This window comes from Octopus bimaculoides, chromosome 3, assembly GCF_046866305.1.
Source record: "Octopus bimaculoides isolate indiv1 chromosome 3, ASM4686630v1, whole genome shotgun sequence".
Classification (NCBI taxonomy): Eukaryota; Metazoa; Mollusca; class Cephalopoda; order Octopoda; family Octopodidae; genus Octopus; species Octopus bimaculoides.
In genome coordinates this window covers 62,889,732-62,901,318 of record NC_142930.1, presented here as the reverse complement: position 1 = coordinate 62,901,318, position 11,587 = coordinate 62,889,732, and the positions used below count along the sequence as shown (strand labels likewise).

General features: G+C 34.0%; 1 protein-coding gene across 1 annotated transcript in view; it reads left to right on the top strand.

The window, feature by feature from the left end:
* The window catches only part of LOC106880649 (CDK5 regulatory subunit-associated protein 3), a 32,282-nt gene that overhangs the window by 146 nt on the left and 20,549 nt on the right, over positions 1–11,587 (top strand). The window contains exons 2-3 of the mRNA XM_014930691.3: positions 6,965–7,046; positions 9,275–9,406. Coding sequence (XP_014786177.2) covers positions 6,986–7,046; positions 9,275–9,406 — 193 coding nt within the window. The 5' untranslated portion in view covers positions 6,965–6,985. The remainder of the gene's footprint in view (positions 1–6,964; positions 7,047–9,274; positions 9,407–11,587) is intronic.

Here is an 11,587-nt window from a genome sequence, read left to right as displayed (position 1 = left end):
ATGTCGAATAAAACAGCATTATTTTGTTGGAAAAACCCGGTATAAAATCCTCATGATTATAAATTGTTTACTCTTCAGTTACAACGTGTCAATTTATTAAAAAAAAAATATAATATAGTTATAAACTTTGTTTAGACAAGAGATAGAAATTATTTCAACAAATATGCAAAGTAAGGTATATCAGACGATTTTAACTTAATGAATGCTGTTATTTTTATTTCTAAAATATCCCATATGTTGGTTGATTATTTCAGATTGTGATTATTTTGAACAATGAAAGCATAAGCAGAAGAAACCAATTATATTTATATTGGTAAATGACACGATATTTGTAGGATATTAATTTTAATTATTATCAACTATTACAACTATAGTATTTTGCGTTGTTAAAGTTAACGTTCTAAATATTCTTTTTTTTGTTGTTGAATTTACCGAATGTATGATTGTCGTTTATTTTCTATTATAATTCCATTCCATCTTAGATCTCTTCTGCATCTTCTACTTAACACCCAGTTTAACTCTCTAGGTGCCAGGTTTTTAATTTTATCTTAAAGTTACCATTGTTTAAATGATGCAAATGAATTGTTTAGAAATCAAACTTTGACACATATGTGACAGAATTTCCGATCCACTATGATCTATTTTCGATTCTATCTTCTATTTCTGTATCTTACAACATTAACGTGCTAATACTTGGGGGTTGTGTTAAGAAATAAAAACATAACCCCCCCCCCTGCTGTCTACCCGATGATAATATACGAAACGGTAGCCCAGTCACTTGAACACTGGTAAGCTACAGTTTTTAATACAGTGACTAAGTGGCGGGGCACAATGAGTAATATTTACTGCATTTTTTACTTTGAGGAAAAAAAAAAAGTTTTTACAAATGTTCACTACCTTACAAAAACCATATCAAGTAAGAAAATGACCATATCTTTGTGATTTGACGGGCAACACTTGTTTTCTTAACGAAACACTTTCAAACTTGGGACACTGGTAGAATGTGTCATACAAAACAACTTTTTCTCTTAGCCTTCTTAACAAAAAATTGTACATCGCAAGTTATTTCATGTTAAAGTTGTCGTATTTCTGTAATTTCAACCAATCACTGACGTCTATTCAGCTGAATACAGTCAGTGCTGACCGGTCATAAAAATGTCATTCCCTGTGACATATTTCATCCGGTTTAATCGTAATTTATATGCATATATTGTTTATATAATAAATTACGCTGTGCGTATCTGTGTGTGTAACAATTTTAGAGTTCGGATTCTAGAGTTAGGGTTACGGTTAGGGTTATGATTATTTTTGCCATAACTTCACTCATAACCCCAACCCTAACTCTAAAACCCGAACCCTAACCCTAAACTAGAGTTTGATTTAAAGAAGATTTGGCTGCTATTTCTAGGAAATGAAGCACTTGGTGGAGGTGCATTAATAATTCTGCCAGCTCCAATAATAAGTGCAGGCAATATTCAAGTATTTTGATGGCTTTTTCCCCTTTGTTTACAAACAGTCTAGTTAATCGGAAATGTCAGAACTAACGGGGATTAATACCATATACACCGTTACAGCGCTAACTGTTTTCAACTGAATAGACGTCAGTGATTAGTTGAAATTATCGAAATAAGACAATTTTTAATGTGAAATAACTTCGAATACAAAATTTTTTTATCTGTTTTATACCACAAAATATACAAGTATACGAAGTTTGAATGTTTCGGTACCAAAAACACTACATAAAAAAATGTTGCCCGTCAAACCATAAAGATCCAAATGACCTTCTCTAAATGCATTAAAAACATTTCAGGACACTATTTCAAAAAATTATCTCCGTTCTCCTTGATTATACAGAAGACATTTAGGTGGAGCAAAATAAGACGAAATAAGGTCAATTTCTCTCCTCAATTCTCCAGAATTACACTTGAGAAAGGGCTCATAGAGATTACTATCCATCCTTATGCATCATAAAGATCAGAAATGCAACAAAAATGAGGGTCATGGAAAAATGACACATGATAATTAACAAACGATACTTGAATAAATCTAAAAACTCAACATAAAATATTCTCTATAGCTTTTTTATGATCTTCTGGAGTGGCTCTTTTCCAAATATGTAGATACATCACACAACTGAAAAAAGGAATTATTTAAATTAGTCATTACTCATTTTACCCCACTCCAGACATATTTTTTTCAAAATTGAAAATTATCAAATTAGTCATTAGTGTAGGAAACAGAGAAAAGAATATCGATTGTTAAACATCAAAATTATCCAGGTATTTTATTACTGAATTACAATTGGGTCAAAGTTGAAAAATTTCTTGGGGAAAAAGTACCTGCCACCTGACAACTTCAGCAACAACTATGCTGACCAAGATTATTCATTTTGCCCCACCCTTATTGAAGATATCATTAACTTATCTCTGGCATTTCTAATTTATTTTATTCTAAAAACTGTTATAGATTGTGATGTAGCTGTTAGTATATATATCAGTTGACCATATGAAGGAACTTGATCAGTTAATGTGCCTCAGTCATTATTTAAATTGACAACAGTAAATTTGAAACTTCAAACAGCTGTTTTAACTGAGTATTGTAATTCTCCAACATTACCAGACACAATGTCAGACACAGTCTTATGGCCATACGACTGTGTCTGACATTGAACTGGTATCACCACAGGAAAGCATGCAGCATACAAACAACACCATGTCAGCATAACAGTGTGCAGATGTTGAACAGATACATTTATATATTCTTTTCTACTCTAGGTACAAGGCCCGAAATTTTGGGGGAGGGGCCCAGTCTATTAGATCGACCCCAGTACATGACCCCAAAAGGATGAAAGGCAAAGTCAACCTCAGAGATACATTTATATATTAATAAGAGAATACTATTATCTAAACATTATTCTGACCACAAAATGTAATTTGCCTTAGTCATTATCTTTATGGCTTCTGAATTCCCTTTGTGATCCTACAACTCTTATATGGGGATTTTATTCTTAATAAAATGCTGTGAGTGTAAATAGGATTTAATATTGGTAGTGTGGGAGATGTTAGTGATTGAATAGTTGCAACAATGGTAATTGGAGAAATTGGTATTCTTAACCTGTTAGAAACATTACTACAGGGGATCACATGATCATCTGGCAGCTCTGTAGGAGGTGCTGGTGATATTATTGACCCCATTGATAACATTATTGTGATTTGTAGATATGCTTGGAGTAGGATATTTAGGAGCTATTTGTTCAACTGATGTCAATTGAGCTGTTTCGTATTCAAGTATAATCCAGACCCTGTTTCTGGCAGTTAGATGTAATGCCCATCTAAAGAAAATTTCATTATATTGTTTTTGAATTAACTATTTGTTCAACCTCATGGAAAGAGTTTATTACTATTCACAGTCGCATATCAAGTAATTTTTCAGCTGAAGATAACTTGCTTGCACCAGATGTACTGTAATTATAGATAAGAACCTTTAGCAAATACTCCTCAAACTTTCTAATAACTTTTTAATGCAGGCTTGGTTGTTTTCACAGCTGTTTCTACTATATCATTAGATTTTGAACTGGAAGAAGGACATTCAATTTTCTTGCAACTTAGTTTAACCAGTTCTTCAACTGAATGATTTCTAGTCCATTGTTTGATGCCACCATTATTGCGTTATTAGAATATCAAATCTAGAGAAGAAAAATAAAAGTTTCCTTTTCCTGGGCTCCAACTGAAGCAAAAAGGTTTCAGTTGAAATAGTGCCTGAGTCATCAATAATCAACATGTTATTATGACAGTAATAACATATTAACCCTTTAGCATTTAAACCAGCCATATCCAGCCCAATCTTCTACCTGTTTTATGTTTAAACTGGCCAGATTCAGCCTCTCACCCCTACCTGGAAATGTCATTCTAAAAATAAGCAATCACATCATTGAAATCTCAAAGCAACAAGATAGTGCAGAATTAACTTTAATACATGTGAATAAATAAGTATTACATTTGACAATAATCAGAATGCTGAAAAGTTAAATGTTCACCGTAACTGGCAAACACATGGAGTTAATGTTATGAACCTTCAGAATGTAATACATTTATTATTAAAACATGTAAATCTTATTATTATTGAATGTGAGGATAAAAAAGAACTACTTCTGTTCTTTAAATACTTTAATGAGAAACTAAATACACTCATTATTGAAAATACTACTTTGTGCACAGGTGTGGCTGTGTGGTAAGAAGCTTGCTTCCCAACCACATGGTTCCAGGTTCAGTCCCACTGTGTAGCATCTTGGGCAAGTGTCGTCAATCAAAGCCTTCTGAGTGGATTTGGTAGATGGAAACTGAAAGAAGCCCAATGTATATATATATATATATATATAGACACACATGCATATAAAATTAGTGTAAATTTAAACACATAAGTGGTGCCCTGACAGGACACCTAACATGCTAGAAGGACCAGTCAAAATCCAAACCACAGTTAGGGGTAATTTCGAAGGGAATGAAAAATAAAAACATTTACCATATTTTGTTACCAGACCATGGTTTCGAAGTTTAATTAGGAAATAAAATAAAATAAATTATTTTATTTACTAATGAAAGTTTGAAACCATGGTCCAGTAACAAAATATGGTAAATGTTTTTATTTTTCATTCCCTTCGAAATTACCCATAACCGTGGTTTGGATTTTGACTGGTCCTTCTAGCATGTTAGGTGTCCTGTCAGGGCACCTCTAATGTGTTTAAATGTACACTAATTTTATATGAATAATATATAGTCTATTGACTATTTTCTGCATGCTAGGCCACTGGTAGAAAAATTTCTATAATTTTCCTACCCTGTATATTTTTCCTATATATATGCATACACTTGTGTGTTTGTGTTTGTGTCTCCATCACTGCTTGATAACTGGTGTGGGTGTGTTTACGTCTCTGTAACTTAGTGGTTTGGCAAAAGAGACTGATAGAATAAGTACTAGGCTTAAAAAATAAGTCCTGGAGTTGATTTGTTTGACTAAAATCCTTCAAGGCGGTTCCCCAGCTTGGTCACAGTCAAATGACTGAAACAAGTAAAAGAATAAAAGAATAATTATTTAATGTAAAAATTAATTCTTATGATAATTTCTAATTTAGGCACAAAGCCAGCAAATCTGAGGAGAAAGGCTAGTCGAATTGACCCCAATACCTGACTGGTATTTTATTTTATTAACCATGGAAGGATGAATGGTAAACTTGACCTTGGCAGTATTTGAAATCAGAACATTAGGAGCTGTAACAATTATCACAATCTAATTATTCTATCAATCCTTTGCCCTTGTAATTATCATAATGAACTTAACCAATATACATTTATGTTGGAAGAATGAAAATATTTAAACAGAAGTATGATAAATATGCTTACTTTCTGCACTACGTCTTATATTCTTCCATGCTAAGGGTTGGTGCCAGTAGTTTCATGTGACTTGTGTTTGTCAGTTGTGCAATTTTTTTGTTTGTTTTTGTATTAATGATTGATGTCTCAGTAAATGCTGCAAAATTTTGCTCATAGTTGTGATATGAAGTGTTTAGAAAAGGGTGTTGACACAAAATACTGGATGGAGATCTTTTAAAGATTTTTTTTTTTTACTTCCTGAAAATTTAAAGGATTGTCAATAACATCATCATCATCTTATGTCTACCTTTCATGCTGACATAGGTTGAAGAGTAGTTTTTTATTCAGACTTATTGCCTCCCTAGATGGTTTGGAGGACTGTGTCTTGTATGTTTACTTTTTGGCTTGATTTCTATACCCAGATGCTCTTCCTACAACAAACCACTTTACAGATTTCATGGGATGTATTCTATCATGGCACCAACACTAGAGAAGTTCATATCTTTGACAAGACTAGCAGGTCCTTTTGACCCTGTGTTGTCTCTGCTCATTTGTATAAACTATTGACAGCTGAGCTATCATCATTATTTAACCTCCATCTTTCATGCTGACATGAGTTGAATGGTTTGACAGGAGCTGGCAAGCTAGAGGACTTCACTAAGCTCCATTGTCTGTTTTGACATGGTTTTTATGACTGGATGCCCTTCCTAATGCCAACCACTTTACAGAGTGGAGTGGGTGCTTTTTATGTGGCTCAAGCACTGGTGAGATTTGCTTTTGCATGCTTTTTTACAGTTGGATGCCCTTCTTAACTCTAATCACTTTACAGAGCAGACTGGGTGCTTTTTATATGGCACTATAGACAAATTATTGATTACTTGATGACTGGACATTATTTCTTGATATTGACAGTATTTCTTGTTTAGAATTCTTAAAATTTTAATTCACTCTTTTGATATCAGCTTCCTGAGATAACCTCTGGTTCTATGATCAGAAGTCATTATTTTAAAGTCTCCATATCTATATCAAAACATGCCATCATAATTTGATGTAAAAACCTTTTGCTAACCCTTTAATACTAATTCAACTGAAACTAGCCTTGATTCTATGATACAAACTCCCTGTTTTAGTGATCTAAACTCAAACCTTCCATTGAAATTTCATGTTAATATATATTTGAAACACCAGCTTAATAATGTCAGAGTTATTTTAATAAATTCTTCATTATTTTCAAAGCTATTTGAAACAAAGACAGTTATTTCAACATAAATATGTCAAAAAAAAAAAAGGAATTATTTTCTTAACATCAGTTTAATAATGAATATGATGGTTATTTTGCTAAATACCTCAAAATTCCTGAATAGTTTCAAAATTTATTGAAATACTTAAACAGTGTGAGAAATTAAAAATTTGGTTATGAAAGAGCTAAATTAAGTTTTCAATTTCTAAGAGTTGGATTGTTATATCATAACTAGTCCCTTCTGTTTTGTGAATTTGCTGCTTTTGAAATTTTCAATTGAATATTTTTTTTATTCATTTCTATTTATTTGTCTTTATTTTATCTTTAATTTATTTGTTTTTCTATTTAATTATAGTCTTTTTGAAGAGTTGACACCATGACTCACGAAGTTAATTATGAAGACCTTCCAATTGACATACATTATAACAAACTTACAGGTATGAGAAAAATTACCTTTTAACTGACGATTGTGCTATTGTTATGAAGTTTTCATTTTAGAAAGATGTTTATGAAACTCTTGTCATCCTCCTTGTAACTTTTTAAGTCATACTTCATCAACAAGAAGATTATATACAAAAGCAAAACCATGCAGTTATCAGTATTTTGCACAAATATGAGTAAAATATTTGTACAGAGGTTGACTTTCTGAATCTCTTGTTTAATTTTCTAAGGAGTTTGAAGTAGAGGCATAATATATAAAAGATTGTACAAAAATGTAGTTAGTATTTTGTTCTGAGTTCAAATCCTGCCACGATCTACATAGGTGGTAGAATTACTCTGTCTTGGTTAAATATCAGCACCTTGCCCTTTTGAGGCCTTTAGTGGAATTTCCAATCATTCGGGCTGTCTCCAGTCCAAAGATACTTCCTCCTTTTCTTCCCACCAGTCTCAGGGTCATGGATACTGCCTTCTTTTCCTATTAAAAGATAATTAAAAAATCCTGTGTATGAACAACTCTTAGCTAAACCTTTCAATTTCTTATAATCTTTCATGGCCACAACACATAATCTTTTCAAAACTGCATCTAAAAGATTAAGTTTCCTCCTCTTACACAGAAAACATTTAATGCCTGCAAAACATGTCCAGAAAGTGACCATTTGATTCATTAACATAGATTCACTCATTGATGTACACAACCAATAGCATTCAAGTTAATGAAAGAGCTTCTAAATAGTTACTCAACCCCACAAATTCCCTTCAAGTCTCACACTGCTCTCTTAGAAAAGAACATGTTAGAGAATAGGGGTTCAGGATTCCTTGCACATATGAAAAAAGATGGAATGGTCACAGTTGGAATGGTTTTTATTATAAACCTGCTCTATCAGGGCTGTCTTGGGGTTAACCCTTTAGCATATAAAATGGCTATATCCAGCCCAAATATTTTACCAGTTTTAAACTGGCCATATCCAGCCTCCCAAACATACCCTAGAATGTCATTCTAAAAATAAACAATCACATCATCGATATCTCAAAACTGCAAGATAATGCAAAACAATGTGAATAAATAAGCATTACATTTGACAGAGTAATCTGAATGCTAAATGATTAAACAACAACAACACCAATACCAATCAAAGCATACTGTTTCCCCTTTCTGACTCATCTACTGCTCCAGCAATGGCCTCTCTGAGTTAGCAACTCATATAGCACCACCACATTTGCCAAGATCTACCTAATGCTAATGTCCTTAGTTCTCCTCTCTTCATCTCTGCTCAGTGTTTTCTCTCCACTAAACCCTGCATTAACCACCTTTACCAGTCCTTACCCACAACTGCCAGTCTCTTGAAGTCTCCCTCTGACCTTGTTCTTTTCTCACAGATATCAACTCAAAGAAGTTCAAACTGAACATCATCCACACAAATTTGGAAGTATTTGAAAAGGTCATGGGTTCCTTCTATCCAACCCCATAAGTGTTGATACATCTAGGTATTTTAAGGGGCTGGGCATGAATTTAGGGATTAAATAGGGTTGAAATGTTTTAGAATTCACTTTTAAGCTATTTCTATTTACCTAATAACATGATTCAGAAAATATGTCAAAACTCTTATTTCAGTTGCCCCCCCCCCTCTCTCTCTACACACACACATTGGTGACAGGAAGGGAATCTAGCCATAAAATATCTGCTTTGACAAATTCCATTTGATCCATGCAAGCATGGAAAAAATGAATGTTAAATGATGCATGATGTGTGTATATGTGTGTGTCTCCATATGTTTTTCCATTTACATCACTTGGGCAACAGTGATGTTTGTTTATGTCCTTGGCAGTCTGACATGCAAAAACCTAGTGGTGTAAAGTACCTTACCTGAAAACAACTAAGTGTTGGCATCAGCTGGAAGAATACTAAATTAACCCTTCAGTATTCACATTATTCTGTCAAAAGTGATGCTTATTTATTCACATTATTTTGAATTAATCATGCATTATCTTATAGCTTTGAGATTATGATGAGATAACTATTAATTTTTAAAATGATATTGTAGGGTTGGTGTGAGAGGCTAGATCTGACCAGTTTAAATGCTAAAGGGTTAAGAAGTCTTTTCTGGCCCATGCTAGTGTGAAAAGTGAAACGCTGTAACATTCTTATGTAAGGCATCATCACATGCATTCTTCAATATATATATTACTCTACATCCAGTTCATTGAATTCTTTTGTTATTTGTAGACTGGTTGATAAACCGAAGACATTGTCAGCAGAACTGGCCAGCATCAGCTTTGGTAATTCGAGACAAGATTAACCAAGCACTTAAGACTTTGCCAGATGTTAAGGAAGTTGTTGACATTATGAAAAATTCAAGTAAGTAAATTTCATATTGTTATGGAATTTTTATTTATTTGAGTGCTAAAAGTTCATAAATGTTTAGGGTGAAAATGTGCAGGGTGTTTGGGTTAAATTTAACTGTTTGCATAAATGGAAAAGAAAAACACAATTTCCGATCCAAAAATAAAAGTATTTTAAAAAATCAAAAAATATCATCAAGATTATGGCTGGGAGATAACAGTTTACTCAAAGTAGCCACATTCAGCTTCCACCACAGCTGCAAGATGGCTCTGGAACCTGGCGCATGGAAGATGTATCCCTAGGAAGATCTTCAAACAACTCCTTAATCTTGGCCACCAGTTCAACCTTGGTGTTGCAGGCAGAGCAGATGGTGTCTTTCTCACTGCACTCCACACATAGTAATCCATGGGTTTACAATTGGGGAAATTAGGTGGTCAGAAATTGAGGCTGGTGAAGTTGTAGAAATTCTCTGATAACTACTTCTGACTCTTTCTGGAGGTATGGCAAGGAGCTGAATCCTACTGCTATACATATAGCTCCCCAGCAGCAAACCTTTCCAGCCAGTGTTTGACCACAGTCTTGAGCAGCTTTGCAAAACCATCTGAATTGAGACTAAAGCCCTATTCAAAGATGTGGGGCAGCATAATGTTGGCCTCACTGAAGACACACCTAAAGACCATCGGGGTTTGGGGGAACTTGGTTTTCATGATGTTCATGTCATGTCTTACAGCATTTACAGTATTCACAGAGCATTGAGCAGCAGTCATGATGCTAGTATTTTGATACCTTGCACAAATCAATATGATACAGCTAACTTTTTTTCCAATATTCAAATGGCTTCCACTTCTCCATGTCAGCCGACTTTTTCTCAACTACAACTTTAATCTTTATGCTTCCCAACACCATTAACTGTTCACCAATACATCAAGCTGTTCCTGAAAAAAGGTGACATAAAAAAATCGTCAAATACTGGAAGTGCAGGATGTACATAAATTGGAGAAGAATAGGTTGACATGTTTATATCAGTAGTGTGATGTTCTACATTAATGATGCATGTTGTTTAGCTCTCATGTCAGCCCTGATAGAGCAGACCTATGGTTAAAGGTATTTCAGTCCTTTCTGTTTTTGGACAGTGTATCTTTCACTCTCACACTGTGAGAGTGAAAGACATTCTGTCATTCAAGAGAAGAATAAACTTAGTAGTGTTTATTTGGTGTAAAATAAAATGTTAAAACAGCTTGAACAGTAGAAGCATTGATTGCTGTGTGTGAGTGATACAATTACCTTGGCATGATGATGTATACTGGGTGAACAGTGTGATGAAAAAGTGGTAGATGCTAGCTAGAGTAGTGATAGATCAAAGGCAGATTTCTATTTCTTTTATGGTTAGTCAGATGAAGAAGGATCACACCTATGTTTTTGCAAGGTATTCAGGATTGGTTAGGAAAAAGGAAGAAAGATATTGCAACTCATAGGTTGTTTTTGTAGTTTGAAATATCATATCAAGATGTTGATCCTATGCTATAGTAGAAGATACTTGCCTAAAGTACCACACAGAAGGGCATCAAATTGGGAACCAAGGAATTGCGATGCTAACTTCCAAACCACACAAATCATGACCACATCCCTAGAGCTTCATAGCTTATAACACCTCTAGCATTCCCTGCTTTATTGCATTACTAACATTACTTAATGGCGATTATCAGGTCATTAAGAGTGAAATGTCCAATTTTGAACTGAAAGTTTATTTTACTTTATCTCAACAAAAAGCAATCCAGTTAGTCAAAGTATGCACCTAAATTATCAACACAATTTTGCCATTTTATCAGTAGCTTATTTATGCCAGCAGCAAAGAATTCTGGAGAGCAAGAAGTGATGAAATCACAAAAGGCTTTAGATTTGAAGTTTTTTCCTTGCAAGAAGTTGTCTAATGCCTGGAAAACATGATAGTCAGTTGGACCAAGGTTTGGTGAATATGGTGGATGACAGAGTACTTCCAAGTTCAGTTTCTGTAACTTGAGTAGCCTTCTTTGTGCAACATGTGGTTGAGCATTGCCTTGCAAAAGAATTGGCCTGTCTCTATTGACCAATCTCAGTTTTTAATTGCAAGTTCATTCATCATTTCATCCAATTGGTTGATGTATACATCTGCTGTAATTGACTTACCAGGTCTCATGAAGCTGTAGTGGATGACAC